The sequence below is a fragment of the Giraffa tippelskirchi genome, chromosome 11, assembly GCF_054371585.1.
Source record: "Giraffa tippelskirchi isolate mGirTip1 chromosome 11, T2T-mGirTip1v1.2.pri, whole genome shotgun sequence".
NCBI lineage: Eukaryota > Metazoa > Chordata > Mammalia > Artiodactyla > Giraffidae > Giraffa > Giraffa tippelskirchi.
The window spans coordinates 60,550,490-60,570,643 of NC_137285.1; the positions used below are offsets into that span (position 1 = coordinate 60,550,490).

Genomic DNA, 20,154 nt, shown 5'->3' on the forward strand with positions numbered 1-20,154 from the left:
TTATGGGAATGAAGACTGGGGTTTTGAAGTCAGTCTGTTTAGCTCATAAATAAATCAAATTGTTTGAAAAGTTGATCTCTATTGAACTAATTTCTACTGTCTGAGAAATTCAGGGTAAGCCAACTTTCACTTGGTTGAGTTACCTTCTTGAATATTAGAAAACGCTTAATCTGACAAGTACTTCATGCTTTAAAAAAGAGAAAAGAAAAGCTCCAATACCTCTCCATCCATTCCATAAATGGATGGTTCCAATCTGCACAGCAATTTACTTCTGCACACTATCTAGTTTGACAGAATCTCAGTACCTTACCTAGAAAAGATCAAGTAATCTAGGTGTGATACAAGCAAGACAGAGAAAATACTATTGCTTTTTCTCCTTATTCGTAAGACAGAACTCCACTAGTAAAGACTAATAATGCATTCCACAATTTCATAACACGTGGCAATACACTGTTGTTTATATAGATCTTAAATTCAAGTAAAATCTCAGGTAAATACACCACTTATTGCTGTTAACATTAGTCTCTCGAATTCTCAATTTTCATGGTTAATTTTAATGTATTAAACATTTCTTACTGTTTGCATTCAATACATTTTATTTTCTTTATTGTTCCCTAAAACACACAGTAAGAAGCCTGCTGCATACAAATCTTATTCACATCAGTGATTAAAAAAAACCTTGAACAGATTAGAATATCAGCCATGCCATATTCTCTAAAAGATATGTACAGACTCCATAAGAAGCCTTGTCAAAGGCTGAAAACAAGAAAACCTCATGCCTCTTTCATTATTCATTTCAGTTTTAAACTCTGAAATTTAAATATATATGTGAAGAAAGAAAAATGACTTACTTGTTCCTTCTATAAGCAGTTCCTGTCCATGGCTACCCAAAAGTGTCCGAGAAAGAAAAGGTGCAAAATCTACAAATATCTCTCGCAGAAGAGGAGCCGCTTTTTCCAAAGCATGTTCAAGCCTCTCTGTAATGCTAATGGAAAGATGTTATTAATTACTGTTGATCAATTTTTTAATTTTTAAAATGAGTTTCTGTAAAAATGTAAAATTACGTGAAAAACTGAAAATCATCTAATGGCTCATTATTGCTATGTACATCATTCCTTCTGCCTGGAATATCCATTTTTATCCTATTGTACATTGCCACCCCTAGTCCTCACAAACAACCTGGCTAACAACCATTCCAAACATCAGCTCTTATTAGAAGTCTTAACTGGCTAGTAGAGAGCATCTGATTTTAGCCCCATGACAACCAAAAAACTTTTTTATCAAAATTTAACAATCTTCTATCAGATTTTCTATTGACCATGACCATGCATATGTATATGCATTCCTCTGTGTGTGCATATATATGCACACACACATGTTTATACATAAATAAATAGCTGCCAATGTGAGGCAAATTCAAGTTTTGCTTTTTGGAACTTTATGGGAAATTTTTTATCAAATCTTTTATCAAATTTTATCAATCTTTTATCTAATTTTCTATAGACCATGACTATGCATATATATATACAGACAAATATATACATATACACACACATACACATATATACATAGTTGCCTATGTGAGGCAAATTCCAATTTGGCTTTTTGGAACTCTCTAGAAATTTTTTTTCAATATTTTCAATATGCGGTTGGTTGGATCCATAGCCAACTGTATACATATATACATATTTAATGAGTTAAATGACGAACCTAGACAGCATATTAAAAAGTAGAGATATTACTTTGTCAACAAAGGTCCGTCTAGTCAAAGCTATGGTTTTTCCAGTGGTCATGTATGGATGTGAGAGTTGGATGGTGAAGAAAGCTGAGCACCAAAGAATTGATGCTTTTGAACTGTGGTGTTGGAGAAGACTCTTGAGAGTCCCCTGGACTCCAGGGAGATCCAACCAGTCCATCCTAAAGGAGGTCAGTCCTGGGTGTTCATTGGAAGGACTCACGTTGAAGCTGAAACTCGAATACTTTGGCCACCTGATGCAACGAGCTGACTCACTTGAAAAGACCCTGATGCTGGGAAAGATTGAGGGTAGGAGGAGAAGGGAACGACAGAGGATGAGATGGTTGGATGGCATCACTGACTCACTGGACATGAGTCTGGGTGGACTCCAGGAGTTGGTGATGGACAGGGAGGCCTGGCATGCTGCAGTTCATGGTGTTGCAAAGAGTTGGACACAACTAAGCGACTGAACTGAACTGAATGAGTTAAAAAAAACTTTCTGCATTTCAGGAATTTCATTTTCTAACTTATGAACCAAATATGTATACAAATAGTCACTACTTACTTATTGTTCCTACAAAGAGTACTTCCTATTTATACTAGCAACAAGAGATGCTACTGAAATTATCAACAGGTAAAGCTGCTGGAAACTTCCGTGGTCAACAACCATCTCTTCCCAGGTGTTCCACATAATACTATTTCTCTCTATTGATCTCATGGAGCCTCTTACCCCTGGATGATATCACAACTATGAGCCTATACTTGTAGGACCCAAGTACCTTTATTTGTAAAACGCTACGCATTTTCCAATTGTGGTAAGGCACATATCAAGAACTCTAGCCACAAGGCTCTAGTGGTGAAATATATTCACAGCCTTCCAAATTAGAACTTGGAACACATATTCCTAACTAGACAAGATAGCAGACAGTAAAAATCTATCTATAATTCAATAAACTTATAATTCATAAACTTATTTCAGCACTTCTAGGGAAGAAGAACAATGAATTCCAAATGTTCAATCTACAATCACATGAAACGTAAGCCATAAGTTACTAACTACATGTGAAATTAAATATTTGTTATCCCTTCAGCATTTATTGATCACAAATAGCTACTTCTCAGGAATCTTTTACACGTCATCTTCTTTCAGAAAGAACTTCTAAAATATTCCCAAGCCTCTATTTAATGTCATTTAAAAAAAAAAGTAAATTAAAAAAAATCATAGCTAGACACTTTAAGAGTTATCAAAAGGAATAAATCACAAATATCCAAATTAATAGCTTGAATACCTCATATTTGAAACTTGGTCTTGTGGAACCGAACCAACTGTTGGAACTGCAGGTAATTTTGCATTAGATGATCTACCACCTATAAGAGAAAATAACCATTTATAGGATGAACAAGAGTTCAAACAAAAAAGGTATCTTGATACCAAATCACAAAAAAAACATACGATATTGCATTTTTCCAGGTAGCACAGTTAGTAAAGAACCTGCCAGCCAATGCAGGAGACACAAGAGATGCAGGTTCAATCCCTGCGTCAGGAAGATCCCCTGGAGTAGGAAATGGCAACCCACTCCAGTATTCTTGCCTGGGAAATCCCATGGACAAAAGAGTCTGGAAGGCTACAGCCTATGGGGTCGCAAAGAGTCCAACATGACTGAGCACGCACACACCCACTACATTTTTAATGCTGATTATAATTTGATGGGACTTCCCTCGTGGCTCATTGGTAAAGAATCTGCCTGCAATGCGGGAGATGTGGGTTTGATCCCTGGGTAGGGAAGATCCGTTGGAGAAGGAAACAGCAACCCTCTCCAGTATTCTTGCCTGGGAAATCCCATGGACAGAGGAGCCTGGCGGGCTACAATCCATGGGATTATAAGAGAACTGGACATGACTTAGAGACTAAACAACAACATAATTTGGATAACATTAAAATCTACCAATTAACAAGGTTTTTCTTCAATCATTTAATATATAATTATCACATAAAGGAATCTTTGCAACCATCAGCTGAAGAAGTAATAGAAAATTCTTAGTCACTCCATTGGGATCACGATTCATTCAGTTCAACACCAAATAGCAAAGGACATACACAAATAGAAACTTCTTAAAACTGAAGCAAAAAGTAGAAACCACTAATTCCAAATTCAGCTTAAATAGGTATCCCTCATTACCATGAAAACTGTCTCTATGCAGTCACTAAATAACTTCTGCTATATACTTTAAATGCTTCTGAGTCTAGTTCAGCAAACACTATGCAATGACCAATTGAGAAATCTTTCTTAAGTGATGCAAGCAGAACGTACACTCCCTCATGGGTGTCCTCACTGTAATTAGGACATGATGTTGCATTTGTCATATTGTATTTCAATTGATTTTTTAAATGTCCTTTTCCCTCGAATACTAATCTGTTTGAAAGCAGAGATCTCATCTTTTTCATCCATCTCTCTCAGACACCTCAAGTAACACAATAGAAGGTTCTCAATTTATAACTGCAGAAATCGTTCCCTTAATCAAAACACCTCCCAGATTTTAGTAGGTCAATCTTCCCACCTGGTGTATAATTCCCTCTCCATTTCCTATAATTTTATGTCTCTATCTTTGTTCAAACTACTATATAAAATTAATTTCCATAGTGTGATCTAATTTTACTCTCCAATGAACTCCCAGATATCCTTATTTTTATGTGTATTGTTCAGTAGCCAATTTACCCTCTTAGAGTACAAACAGTTCACACTATCCTGCCCTATACAAGAGCTAACTTCTTTATGTTTTCCAAAAATAACTGTGCTTAAAAATTTTACTTGGCAAGAGAAAAATTAATACCAGGAAATTAACTCTGACAGAGTCAAAGAATGGACAACACACAGTATAGGAAGTTTTGAAAAAGTCCAGAAGACTAATCTGGATGATAATTTACTGAGGCTTGGAAAGTTCTAAAAAGTTCACAAAAGTAGGGGAAAAATAAAGTTCCCATTTAAGAAACAGAATATATGAGATAGAAAAGCATTTTATTTAAGCTAGGAGGAAGGCCTGAAGAAACAGAAGGATCATTTTCTAAGACTGATAATAGGGTGAAAGAAGAAAAGAAGACAAACACGGTGTTAAATGCCACTCTCCAACACAAGGATCACAAGAGTCACTGGAACTCAACTGGGATGGTATCCTAACAACGTGGAGGGTAGATGTCCAGGAGATGCACATATTCTGCTTGCACTGACAGACCAGGAAGTGAAATTTCCATTTCTAAAAACAATGTCTTAAAAAGGACGCCAAGTTAGTATTAGAGCAGACTGAAATCCCATCACAATTCTATAGAGGGACAGACCAAGAAAGGCAGCAGACACACTGGAGCAAATGAAACAAAGATGCAAAGCTTACACACGAGGAGGGAAGAGAGGCTTGAAGAACTCGGGAATCTATCAGGATGGACAATCAGAGGTTTGCTGCTTTTGATCTATTCTTAAAACTCCAGGCATGGGCACACTGCTGCTGCTGCTATGTCGCTTCAGTCGTGTCCAACTCTGTGCAACCCCATAGACGGCAGCCCACCAGGCTCCCCTGTCCCTGGGATTCTCCAGGCAAGAACACCGGAGTGGGTTGCCAGTTCCTTCTCCAATGCATGAAAGTGAAAAGTGAAAGTGAAGTCGCTCAGTCGTGTCCGACTCTTCGCAACCCCATGGACTGTAGCCTACCAGGCTCCTCCGTCCATGGGATTTTCCAGGCAAGAGTACTGGAGTGGGGTGCCATTGCCTTCTCCAATGGGCACACTAGAAGCACCTAAAGAGACAAAGTGGTGTGGACAGAGAGACAGATGAGAGAGAGACAGAGGCAGAAATTTCCACCTAGCATGCAGAAAGAAAGATGGAAGAAACAGGTGAGAAGGTAGAAAAGTAGCCTCTGTGACATCTGGGAGCAGCCTGCAATGTCAAGTAGGCCCTGGTGTGGTTAAGGGCTGGCTTTAGAACCTACAACTAGGTCATGGTGTTCTTTCACTGACTATGAACAATTTCATAAAACAGCAACATCAAACAATGCCATGTCATGACTATGATGAACCAACAAAAATACCACTCTGTAATCATGTCCCAAAAGACCAAAACATGAACTCCAGTCAAATAACAAAGATGGTCAAACATCCCAAATTCTAATATGAAAGACTGTTATTTCTTTACTAATTAGAGCTTTAGCCTCCGTCAAGTCTTCCATGATTCTAGATAAGATTTAATTCAGTTCAGTTTAGTTCAGTCGCTCAGTCACGTCCGACTCTTTGCGACCCCACGAATTGCAGCACGCCAGGCCTCCCTGTCCATCACCAATTCCCGGAGTTTACCCAAACCCATGTCCATCGAGTCGGTGATGCCATCCAATCATCTCATCCTCTGTCATCCCCTTCTCCTCCTGCCCCCAATCCTTCCCAGCATTAGGGTCTTTTCCAATGAGTCAACTCTTTGCATGAGGTGGCCAAAGTATTGGAGTTTCAGCTTCAACATGAATCCTTCCAATGAACACCCAGGACTGATTTAATTAGGATATCTAAAATCATAGAGTTACCCATGCTTCCTGACAGTACCTAAGTCAGAAGAAAGGCCCACTTCCATAACCCTGCCCTCAAATTATCATTTTTTTCCCAATTATTTTATTTACCCAATGCATGGATACATCCTGATTTTTAAATTCAGAAATGTTCTGTACAAGCCCCTCCTAGTCCCAGTCCTTTTCCAAAGGCAGTCACTATCGGCAGTTTGGAAATATATCCTTCTGGACTCTGTTCTCTACACTTACATACAAACTCAAATCCTTTAATAAATCATTTTCCCAGAGACATCCCAAGTTTCCTCATTGTGTACACTCTCCCTCACTGAATTAATTTATTCAAACAAAGGTTTATTACTAGGATCTTGATTGGAGGACACTGATACAGACTTTAGATGAAGTCATCACAGAAAAGATGGGAATCGTGGGCTTATTTTAAAAGAAACAGAATTTAAGAAATCTCTAAGTCAGAGTTATTTTCCATAACAATCTACTTCATCATGGTAAGATGCACATTCTTCCACATGATAACATCTCTTAAATCAATGAATTTTACAAAGGTATCCTAACAAGTAGCTAACCAGAAGTTGAGACCTAATTGCAAGAAAACTGGATAAAATCGGGAAAGCAACAGAATCGAATCTGTAATTTGGCAAATGACTAAAGGAGGAGGAATGCAGTAACTCTCTGAATTCATTGTTTTGACAATCTACAACCTCAAGATTATATAAACTAGAGGAAAAACAGTTGTATAACATAAGCATATCATCTGAGGACATGTATACCTTGGAGATATTTTGAGTTCAGTCCATACCGTGGCAGTAAAGTAAATAAAGTAAATATCACAACAAGGTAAGTCACACAAATTTTCTGGTTTCCCAGTGCATAAAAATCCATTTGACACCATAGGGTTACAACATACTTTCAATCTGTTAAAATTTTTTTTTGATTTTTAGAAATATTTTTAAACTACACTATATCTGAAAACCACAATAAAGTAAAGCACAATAACTGCATTTCTTTTACAAATTGTGTTTTTTACAAATTGAAGGTCTGTGGCAACTCTGCATCAAGCAAGTGTATGGACACCATTTCTCCAACAATATTTGCTCACATCACATCTAAGCATCCACTTTTTGGTGATTCTCATATTTCAAACTTTTTCATTGTTATATTTATTATGGTGATCTGTGATCAGTGATCTTTGATGTTATTATTACAAAACTATTATGACTGAAGGCTTCAGTTATGGTTAGCATTTTTAATAATAAATTATTTTAAAATTAAGGTATACACATGGTATTTTTAGACATAATGCTATAGGGTAGTATAAATAACTTTTATATGCACTGGGAAACAACAAATTCATGTGACTCACTTTGTGATAGTCACTTTAATGCAGCAGTCTCCAAGGCATGCCTGTATATAAAATACACACTCTCATTAACATACATATCTATACAGTACAGTCCCTAACCTGACCACTGTGAGGACCTGGGAGCATCTAACACCTCACTGTATGCACCTTGGCTTCTAAGTACTACACCCCACCATATAAACAAACCAGAAACAGGTGATTTAGTACCTGTGGAAGAAAAGCACAAAATGAACTTGAAACATCTACTTTTGTTTTTTAGAAGGCAAGGAAATGTTCAAGGAATAACAGGATATGTCACAGTGGCAAAGGAGCCAGCTTAAAGGAACTCGCACCTACCAAGATGAAGACAATCTAAGCATGAAAACAACAGTAACTGATTGTAACACATCCGATAAAAGAGGAAGCCATGAAGCCATACTGATAAAACTGTTGATAAAATTAACAATCTGGAAAATAGGATATTTAAAGAATTTCAAAGTATATCTCGACAAAACACTTATTAATTACAACTCTACAATATAGAAACCTGGTAGTTATACTTTAATCAAGTGATGAAAGTGGTCACTGTTAAGCATTTTAACAAATCAAAATTGTGCACCATATGATTAGATTGTTTCCTTCGCTGTCCCAGAATAGTCCTAGCACAGAAATATAATGATTTTAATCAAGAGGAAATATCAGATCAACCCAAATTCAGGGACACTCATTTGGTTGTTCCCAATATTTTACAATAAACAATGTTTTGTATATGCTTATATAAATCTACATACACTCCTTTACATCTTTGAAGTAACTTCCTAAAGTCAACAAGCCCAAAGTTTCATTGTTGATACACACTGGCTTCCCTGGTAGTTCAGCTGGTAAAGAACCCACCTATAATGCAGAAAACCCCCATTTGATCCCTGGGTCAGGAAGATCCCCTGGAGAAGGGACAGTCTACCCACTCCAGTATTCTTGGGCTTCCCTGGTGGTTCAGATGGCAAAGAATTCACCTGCAATGCAGGAGACCTGAGTTCAATCCCTGGGTTGGGAAGATCCCTTGGAGAAGGGAAAGCTACCCACTCCAATATTCTTGCCTGAAGAATTCCATGGACAGAGGAACCTTGAAGGCTACAGTCCACGGGGTGGCAGTGAGTTGGACACAACTGAATGACTTTCACTTTCACACACTGTCAAATTGCCCTAAAGAAAGAAAAAGTAATTTCCACTTCTTTGACTATTAATAAAATTGAATATATTTTTCCCAATTGACAGGAAACAAAATAGGAAACATAATTGACTGTTATGATCTTTTGAGTATTTTTATTGGAATCTTGTTCTTTATGATTCCACTCATCAGCCACCCACAACCAAAGCATTTTCAAATTGAATCCCTAGTTCTATCAAATATAAGGTCAGTTTGTTTGATAACAACTACCCTTAAAAGGTTATAGAATAAATGTTTAGGGGAAACAGAAAGGATTCTCTCACTTACTGTGTGACCTTGGGCAAAGTTACTTAAGCTTTCTGTGTTTTACTTACCTCATCTACAAAATTAACAGTGATATTTATGTCACAGGATTATGCCAAGGATTAAAGTACTTAGAACCTATACCACAGTAAACATACAATGAGTGACAGTTTCCCTTCTTACTCTTCTATTCTAGGATCACCTTTAAAATATTGAAAGGAAGTTATCATGTTTCCCTTTAGTCTGTACTGGAGGCTGAAAAGACACTCAAATTTTTCAATGATTACTCATGTGACATTAAGCACAGGTAACTTAAATGAGATGAAGCTTATAAAATGAAGTACCTTTACAAATTTCCCCATAAAAACTTAAGATGAAAGGTAAATTCTTTTGAAAAATCTAGAAACCAATCCCAGATTTCACTGCTATAAAAAGTGGATTGCCAACAGTTTCATTTATCAGATTGGTATAAAAAACAAACAGCCATAAACATTTGGTAAATCTAGCCACTGTCCTCCACAGCCTGTCACTTCCTCACACCATTCCCAAGATTTCCTGGATTACTTCAACTTATCCAGGCACTGTGATGCAACTTGCTCACTTAACTAAGGCAAAGTTAATTCTGGGTATAGATAAACAAAGTCAGGCTCTAATCAGGGGTTTTGTTGATTTAACTAATTAAGAAATAGTAAAGATCTGGGATAACTTGACCTTCTGAGAAACATGATTGGTCTTCAGGCAGAATTTGATTATTAATCATTTGATTATTATCAGCAGTTCTGATTACACGTCTCAGCCAAACAGAAGCATTTGGAAATGTGGACTATTTCATTGGAGAGCAGGTACTTCAGCAATCTTCCCACAGTTACCCTCTGGATAATTACCCAGCCTAGCTCTCAGAGTGAGCATACTCCTACAAGATGAACTAATCCAGAGTGAATCTCTCTCCTCCACAACACATTTCCTTCCCCTTCCATTGATAATTAGAGCTTTTTCTTTTTACTAGGATTATAGTTTCTTGCTGACCTTCCTGCCATACTCACCACCCTGCTCAAGAGAGAGCTCACTATCATTACATAAAAAACTAATAAACTGAAAAGAATCTATCTTAATGCATAGGATTGATTTTAAAACAAAATTAAAGTACACATTTTTTTCATACTGACAAATTTTTTAAAGTACATATATCAATTCCCATATTTTCACTGCCAAATGATTTCCAGTCTTGCATTTTGAAAATAAAATTTCAAACTGGAAGGCAAGATAAGGTGAAATTGAAAATTTTCATTTCTGTCAGGACCAATCTTTCTATTCCCACATAACACTCATTAAGTACTTCAAAGACCAAACACTGTTATTACACTCGGTTAATGACACCCGCAATTTTCTAGATTCCTGACAGCAATATGATCATTGAATCATGGTTGGCCACCGACTTCTGCTACCAGTGATTAACGAAATATTTCTGAGCTTTGTTTCTAGCGATTGTTTTTAAAGACCATCTTTATTTAGAGTATGTTGGACATTTTCTCTAAAAGGCCTAATCAGCATCTTTTCTTAAGCTTTTCTGAAGTTGACAAAAAAGGAACATATAAGGTTCAATCTAGTTAAAATGTATGAAGCTTCACAAAGTAATTTAAAATATTAGCTTTAACTGTCCAAACTGAATCTAATTTTAATAAACTGAAATATATCTCAAAATTTGCAATAGACAAGGAGCATTGAGGGCTCAAAAAAATAAAAGTAACAAAAATAATTCCTTGATACTACCCTAGAAATAATGTCAATTTTCAAACCTACATTTTTTACTGTGATCTATAGCAGAAAGGGATTTTCTTTAACTAACCTTTTTAAATCATAAGAAGACACATTATGGAAAAAGATAAATGAATCAATCAGCAACAGTTTTAAGAAAAAGAAAAAAAAACACAAAATTCACACCAGGTGTCCTTCATTCCTACTAGACAGAAAAATGTAACTTCCAAATGCATTATGTATTTTTTTAGCTCAGATTAATCCTACATTTACGACAAATTTGTTTTAAACTAATTTAAGAATAAAAATATTTTCAACAAGTGATCACACATATAAATTCAAAAGCTACTTCCAACCTGTGAAATGCTACTGACTTATCTTTTCCTTATCCTTACGCTGACAAACCGTCTCCTTCAAACTGACATTTTTCCAGACACTCAAAAGAACAAAAAGGAAAATGTAAATAGATCATCTGTCTAGCATCTATCCAGAGAATAGCCAATTGTTTATTCAAGGTCCCTAAGGGTCTACATAAATAATGTCCTTTGCAATAAAGTCTCATTAAAACAAATGCCAATATTTAATCCCTAAACACTGTATTTTTCAACTGCACTCTCTCCTTTTCTCCCTCTCTCCCTCCCCACCCATTCCAGATCAGTTCAAAGAGGGACAATCTACATGCCAGTTTAAACTCTTCATTAAATAAAAGAAACTTTTATTGAATAAGTAAAGATAAGCCTCTTGGATCAAACATTATATAAAGTGAAGAACCAAGTATTTTCCTTCGACATTAAAAATAAACATTCTAATTCATATCAATAATATGCATGGCTCTGATAAAAAGAATATAGAGCGTAATATTTTAATAAAGGTATGATTATTGAATTTTGCAAATTAGCAAACACTCAGCACTTCAATTCTGGCTTAAACATTTATGCTTTGCAATCACACATATTTGAAAAATACCACAGGATATTTGAATAAAGAGTAACTTCATCTTAACATGCAGTCTGGGCAATTAAACCTTTACTGATGAGTAACTTGAAAATCTATAAATTTTGATATATTTCTAAAAACCTCTATTTTCTCTTTTAGTGTTCTTTATAAACAAATATGCACACACAAGGGTATACTTTGTTCTCTGATGAATCTTTTACAAGATCTGTCACTATTATATTAAAAGATCTGTCACTATTATATTAAACGTTTTTGCTAATAAAATGCTATAAGAGTTAGGAAATATTATTCAAACCAAACTCTGAAATTTGAACACTGATCATCATTTGAATAACGTACGCTGCTTTAAAATTTATTTACAAATTTATTTTTCACAAAATTATTTTGGAGGTAATGTTTTAACAGAAAAGTCTCTGACCTCACATAAGTTGACAAACTTTAATTCTTTTTCTGGGATCCAGTCCTAGTTTCTCTTTAATTGTGCCACACGTAAAACATAGCAATCACATTTATATCAAAATTTCCAAATAGTTTAAACTTTTCTGATACAAAACTCATGTTTTATGTTTTCTATTCTCATAATTTCTTCCAAGGAAATTTCCATTTTTGCTAATGTACTATCAAGCATATTTTTATTAACCAATAACTATTATTGAATATGAACAGTTCATTTTTTGTTGGTGACTCACTATAAAATTCAAAACTGAAGTCACCCCACAGCACAAAGGTTTATTGTCTACAGGGACAGATACTAACTACACTTTCAAATAAAGAAAACAATCCATGATCAAACCCAAGACTAATACCTAACTTGCTCAGATTTACAAGAATAAACTGCCCAGCCCAGCACGTAATCACAATAACAATTAATTCATCCACAAATCATTTTCTCCAAATCCTGTTTGAACCAGAAGGATAATAAGATTCAATATATTGTATATAGCCTACTTTTTAATGGCAAATAACTTAAATCAAGAGATCTACCAAAGAGAAAACAAACAAAAAAAAATCTATCAACTAAAATTATTAACAGCAGAGATAACTCTTTATTTGATTGGATTCCAGGTGAAAAGAGAACAGACTACAAGGGAAGTATGGTAGGCAAAAGCATGAAAAGCAGGGCTGTAGGAGAGTCAGAAACAGGATGTCTTATCAAAGCAATAATGTTCATGGCACCGATCAATGGAATGGAATAGAAGCAACAAACTAAAATCAAGATAAGTGACAACAGGAGGCTAGTGACGAAGAGGAAAAAGATATCAAAACAAGTGACTAAAGACCACCATCATAAAAACAACTTAATGACTTAAAACAGAATGAATTAATTTTTTAAATAAAGGGAGCTAGAGAGAAAAAGAAAACTACTACAAATTCTACCCCAAAAGGGAAGACAGTGGGAACTATTTGGGAAATACTACTACCATGAACTATACAAAATTTAAATAAGCAGGGGGAAACTGGTAAATTATGACCTGGATGCAGAGTGCTTCACTAACTAAAGCCTTTGACTGTGCGGATCACAACAAACTGTGGAAAACTCTTAAAGAGATGGGAATATCAGACCACCTTAACTGTCTGCTGAAAAATCTGTATGAAAGTCAAGAAGCAACAGTTAGCACTGGACATGGAACAACAGACTGGTTCAAAATTGGGAAAGGAGTACGTCAAGGCTATATATTGTCACCCTAATAATTTATTTATTTAACTTCTATGCAGAGTACATCATGTGGAATACCAGGATGGATGAAACACAAGTTAGAATCAAGACTGCTGGGAGAAATAATAACCTCAGATATATCCAGATGGTACCACCCTAATGGCAGAAAGTGAAGAAGAACTAAAGAGCCTCTTAATGAGGATGAAAGAGGAGAGTGAAAAAGCTGGCTTAAAACTCAACACTCAAAAAACCATGGCATCCGTTCCCATCACTTTATGGCAAATAGAAGGGGAAAAAGTGAAAGCAGTGACAGGTTTTATTTTCTTGGGCTCCAAAATCACTGTGAATGGTGACTGCACCCATGAAATTAGAAGACCCTTGCTCCTTGGAAGGAAAGTTATGACAAACTTAAGAAAGCATATGAAAAAGCAGAGACATCTATCTGCCAACAAGGTCCGTCTATTCAAAGCTATGGTTTTTCCAGTAGTCATGTATGGATGTGAGAGTTGGACCATAAAGAAGACTGAGCACTGAAGAATTGATGCTTTTGAACTGTGGTGCTGGAGAAGACTCTTGAGAGTCCCTTGGACTGCATGAAGGTCAAATCAGCCAAGCCTAAAGGAAATCAACCCTAAATATTTCTTCAAAGGACTGATACTGAAGCTCCAATACTTTGGCCACCTGATGTGAAGAGCCAACTCACTGGAAAAGATCCTGATGCTGGGAGAGACTGAGGGCAGGATGAGAAGGGTGCAACAAAGGATGACATGGTTGGATGGTCAATGAACATGAGTTTGAGCAAACTCTGGGAGATGGTGAAGAACAGGGAAGCTTGCACTCCATGGGGTTGCAAAGAGTCAAACACAATTTAGTAACTGAACAACAGCAGCATCCAACAATTACAACAGTCTTCAAGATAGAAAATTATTCTGTAATTCTGTATACGGTTCTTCAGGGTGAGTATTTTATATTATCATGATTACTGGGGAATGGCTTCAGAAAAAAATTCATCATACTGTTTTATATTAAATAGCAAACTAGCGTGTGTGTTCTCAGTCATGTCTGACTCTTTGCAACCCCACTGACTGTAGCACACCACACTGCTCTGCCCATGGGATTTTTCCAGGCAAGAAGGCTGGAGTGGGTTGCCATTTCCTAAACCAGGGTATCTTCCTGCCTCAGGGGTCACTGGCAGGTGGATTCTTTACCACTTGTGCCACCTGGGAACCCCCTTTCTATCAAATATTACCTATAACTCAGCCTTTTTCTATTTATATTAAATATCACCCATATATCAGCTTGCTTTCTATTTATCTCTTCTGATGACTGCAGGAATTTTTTTCTTTCCCTTGTATCACTGTTATTTATTTTTTTTATTTAACATTTTTTCTGTCTTTATTGAAATAAGTCAGACAAAGACTGCACAAATTTTAAAAACTCATATTCTATTTAATGTGTCCCATAAACTGAAATTAAAGGGCATTGTATTCAAAATAAGATGAAAATACTGAACTTACTACATATGGTCTAGGAAGTTACCAGAAATTAATATTACTGAATTTAAAAGATGGCAGAAAGTTTCATAGATGTTAGTAACATCTACCTTTTTCCCAAAAGGGGGCTGGTCTACAAAAATCACAGTTGATTCTTTTTAAGGTCTTTGGATGGAGGTGGAAGAACAGAAATTTGCATAACCGGTCCAAAATAGATTGCCAAATTGCTTCTTCTCCAAAATTAAAAAAAAATAAAAAACACATAAGAGTATAATGGAACAATAAAGAAGAAGGAAATTCTACTGGAGTGCTATACTTATTTTCCTTTATAGTTTCTCACTAAGACAATGAATGATGAAAAAATATATACATATACAACACTATTGCAAGATATTAATGACACAGGAATGAAGGGGGGTTAAACGGAGAAGGTAAAATATGGGAACTCTCTACCTTCCATTCCTATAACCTAAAACATCTAAAAAATAAGGTCTATTACTTTGCTTAAATGTTTTAATAAAACAAAAAACGAGACAGCACAAGGCTGTCTACTTCCATTGCAGCTTTTAGTTTCCTTGTAAACATTTTTCTTCAACAACTATTTTTCCTAAGTATAAAAATAATATAGGATTACTGATAAATTTTTGGAAAATATACTAAAATTAAAAATTTCAAAAATCAAAATTTCCAGTAATTCATGGGAATAATCATGTAACTTCAGTGTACATTTCCTTATTTTTTCATATATGAAAAATATATACACACTTCAAATATTTACTATTACATCGCATGTAAAGTGTTGCATGTAATATTTTATTTAATAACCTACTGTGAGCATTTTCTACTATCACTCAACATTAAGAAAGTTGTAAAGAATTAACCACATTTAAAATTTTGAAAAAATGTTTCTGTTGACACAAGTAAAATAACTACAATGAAAGGGGGGAAAAAAACAGGGATGATAAATAAACAATCCTAGTCTTTGTTTCTAGAACACATGCTATGTAGTATACAGAAAGGAAAAATAAAATGTCCCTGACAATTGGTTAGTAGAAATATCAAGTTCGAAGCAAAACTCTCTGAGATATATTTGTTTACCAAATAAAAGTAGAACAGTGTATAGAAGGCCTGAAATGTCCCAAAAGATGAGGGGAAAACATTATTTCTGATTTTAATACAGCCCACCTACTCATTCTTTCAAAATTCCTTCTATTTTTCATTAATCTCATCCTAGAGTAACAAGAAAGAATAAATCTTTGGGGTTATTAATTTTTTTCTAGCTTTTTATTTTGGGGTTTTTAAAAATGAAATAGCACAACACAGAAAAATACTACTTATATAAAATAATACCCCCCTTGTTTTAACTTGGTCTTTTTTTTTCTTACAGACTGCAGCAGCCCCAAAGGTATGCCCAAGTTGTAATCCCCAGAACCTACAAAGAGGGCCTGATTTGGAAAAGCAATTTTTGTACACGAGACTGGATTTTGAGATGAGCTCAGCCTGGATTAAGGTGGGCCCTTGTTGGTGCTCGGCTGCTCAGCTGTGTTGACTCCTTGCTACCCATGGACCAGGCTCCTCTGTCCACAGACGCTTCCAGACAACAATACTGGAGTGGGTTGCCATTTCCTACTCAATAACTTGGTCTTTTTAATATCACAAAGTCCTCAAGTTCAACTGGTATTATCACTAAGTTTCTAATCAACAGCTAGGATTTAAGGTCTTGCACCCAAGACTTTGGCAGGAATATATAGAGAGACAGGACAAAAATCAAACTGCAGTAAGAGTTACTGAACTACCAAGACTAACGCCTGAATGATGATAAGACTTGAGGGTAGCATTCCCTTCCCAAGTATCTAATTCAGACACTATGCAAGACAGAGCAAAGTACTGGATCCACATGAGCATCTGGCAGTTGATAAACAGACTCAAAGACCAAATTTGACCAAAACTATCTCCTAATAACCACTACCTCTACACATCTCAAGAGCAGGGAGAGGAAAAAAGTATTTTAATAGATCTGTCATTCATTTATCCACCCAATCAGCAGCGTCCAATTCATCACACACTACTATGTTTAAGTGGAAAAAGTACTGAAATTCTTGATTTATTTCATATTACTCAAATTTATTCAGAAAATTATTAAATAATCAACAACATACTACAAAAGTATAATCATTTAAAACATGCCTTATAAAACTTTTTCTTAATCAACAATCCTAAACTTTGCTAAAACAGGATTAAGAACTTTTTTGTTGTAATCACTGGTAACAAACTCACCAGGTGATTCTCCCCCCACATCTGAGGAATGGGTTGAATCTACTGAAGAAACCACACTAACAGCATTGGCAGGTATACCTGTAAGTGTGGAAGGTAAGACTGCTGATTTTTTTGTTGCAACGATGACACTTCTGTAATAAAGAAAATAAATAGATTTTAAAATATAGAAGATTGCACAATTACATAAATTTCAAAACAGAAAATAGGAAACCAACTTCTTTCTACCTGATATCTCTATTTTAACGTACAATTTAGAAAATATTCTCAATAAGAAATCACTCAATGGTGTTCACATTAATTTATTCTTCACTTTTTAGAATCAAGATAATGTTCTATGAAAATATAATAAGATATTTTAACATTTAAACATATTTACTATATTCTTTAAATTTAGAATCATCTTTAATGATCCAACTTAAAAAATAACCAAAGGTATATACAAAAAAGAAATATGGCATTCATATGGAGAAGTAACTTTTTCTTAACCTCAGAAGTGAAGCAGAAAACTCAACAGATTTCTACAAGAATTTTAAAGCACCAGTAAGTTGAAATGATAAAACCTTAGAAATCTTATAAAGTAAGAAAATGCAGATATTAACAGTTTTTAAACATGTATACAATCAAATTTTTACTTTTCAACCCTCAAAGACTATCTTGTGATAATATTACATAGAAAAAGCAATGCATACACATAAAAGCTAGATGTAAAAATATCATCATTTGTTCATCTCTGTATTATTTAAACACAGGTATTTATGATATACCAATTTCAATTAGAGGGTAATACTTTATGCCAAAATAGTAACTAAAAGACCTTATTAGGCATAACGTAAAAGGCACTTTTAATTGAAGTTAGCTCCATAAACATGCAAAAACCCAGTTAATGAGGTAAAGAGGACAGCTAATATATAATGCACTCCCACAGCAGTGCTTACTTTTAATTATCTGGTGTTAACCATAAGCCTAAAGTCTTCAACATTCAATTTATTTAATCACATCTTTTGTTGACAATATTGTAACTGCAAGCTTCAAGTACTCCCTTAACAGCTTTATTCAGTTTCAAAATAAAGTTAGATACTTGATCCCAATAAATGCATTCAGAAGTGAAGATTATGTAATTCCAATACTTTAAAAATACATTTTGTTTCTGTTGTTACATCAGAAAGAGATAACACAAAGTGAAATAGGTTCTGTTTTACTTCAGTGCCTATCATGTGACAGCAAACACTGTCGCCAATTAAATCAAGTTCTCTTGTGCTAGGCATGGCGTATTCAATGTACTTGGGGGTAGCTGGTGTCACATCATTATAAGGGTGACTGCCAATGTTAACTATACACTAAAAAATAGAAGCAATAGCCACCTGAGCCCTCAATCCAAAATGCTGTGCTTAAATCATGGTAGCTTATATCACATGAAGATTATTGACTTTAGGGGAGTGGATGACCCCCTCTCTGCATGTGTGCGTGTGTGTGTGTGTGTGTGTGTGTGTGTACGTGTGTGCTGGCAGTACATTCACAAAACAATACAAAATGTAGTCTGCGCGTTACCTGCTACAGGCAAAACTTTACAAGCCTATTGTTTAAGCAAATCTGTAGCTATTTATTTGCTAGCAAGCTATTTTGACGGGAGAGGGGCGAACACGGAGGGTTCACTCTGACGTTTGTTCACAAAAGAAACAACTAGCAAGATCTAGTTTACTCATGCAAGAGCCAAGTACCGATAGGAGCAACAGAATTTAGTATTTAGAAAAGCAGAACGGTTTTTTCTATATTTGAAATTTAAGCCATAAGCCTACCCTATGTACCAATTTTACTCTTAGAAACTTCCTCACGATGACTTAAGTCCATAAAGAATAGATACAATAACATTAAGAAATGCTTTACTGATAAGAACCAGAAACTGGAAATAGCCCAGAATCTTTAAGCAGAAAAATGAATTAAAATCTGGTGGTATACATATAGAACGGAATAACACTCAGTAATAAAAAGAAATAAACTACTGACTGATTAACATAACATGTATGAATCTCAAAAGCATTATCTTGAGTGAAGGAAGCCTTATACAGAGGAACACATACTTTGTATTTCCTTTTACATGATGTTCTAGAAAAGTGAAAATTAATCTATTCTTTAAAAAAGTATAGAACAACAATTGCCTGTGGAGGGTGGGAAGGCACTACCTAGGAAGGAGCACTGAGGAACTTTCGAGACTGAGGATAACTTGACTGGAAATTTAGGTTACACAGGTGTTTAACTTGTCAAAACTCATAAAATTGCTCACTTAAGATTTGTGCCTATCATAATATGTACACTTCACCTTAAAAAACTGTATTGGTCTCTGGTTAGAGATCTACATGCCTTAACTGTTTAAGACTGAAGTGATCTTATGCCTGCAACTTACTTTGAAATGCATAAAAAAAATAAGACTGATGGATACAGAGATGGTTATACGGAGAATTGTACAATGAAGTAAACAAATAAAGACAAATTGCAGAGTCTCAGTGATGGGTCACTAGATGCTAACTTTACAATACTTTGAACTTCTCTGTATGTTTAATAAAATGGTGAAAAGATAGTTAACAACAAAAAATTTACCACAGATGTCCCATAACATGCACCATCTCTATTTGTCCAAGATGGCACAGTTAATAAAAGATAACAAAAGAACCTGACCTCATTTCTGTTCCTTCAAACAAGTGCCATTAATAATGTTTTCAATCATCAATAATAGTTATAACTTAGTTCAGTAAATATTTATTGTCCAATATCTTTCACACATTCTCATTCCAGGCACATCTGAAGTGTGGCTTCCTATATGAATTTACATTTAACTGGCATTCCATACAGACCTCTGCAATATGCTCTTCTGGTTCTTAAACTAAGCATGTATATTATTTCACAACTCCAGTC

At 35.3% G+C, this 20,154-nt stretch overlaps 1 protein-coding gene across 10 annotated transcripts in view; it reads right to left on the bottom strand.

Annotated features, from left to right (window-relative positions):
* Positions 1-20,154, bottom strand: part of LRBA (LPS responsive beige-like anchor protein) — an 803,036-nt gene that overhangs the window by 525,743 nt on the left and 257,139 nt on the right. For all 10 annotated transcript variants that reach the window (XM_081543940.1, XM_081543938.1, XM_081543941.1 and 7 more), the window contains 3 exons: positions 17,245-17,375; positions 3,025-3,103; positions 852-985 (listed from right to left, as the gene is read on the bottom strand). In XM_081543940.1, the coding sequence (XP_081400066.1) occupies positions 852-985; positions 3,025-3,103; positions 17,245-17,375 (344 nt within the window). The remainder of the gene's footprint in view (positions 1-851; positions 986-3,024; positions 3,104-17,244; positions 17,376-20,154) is intronic.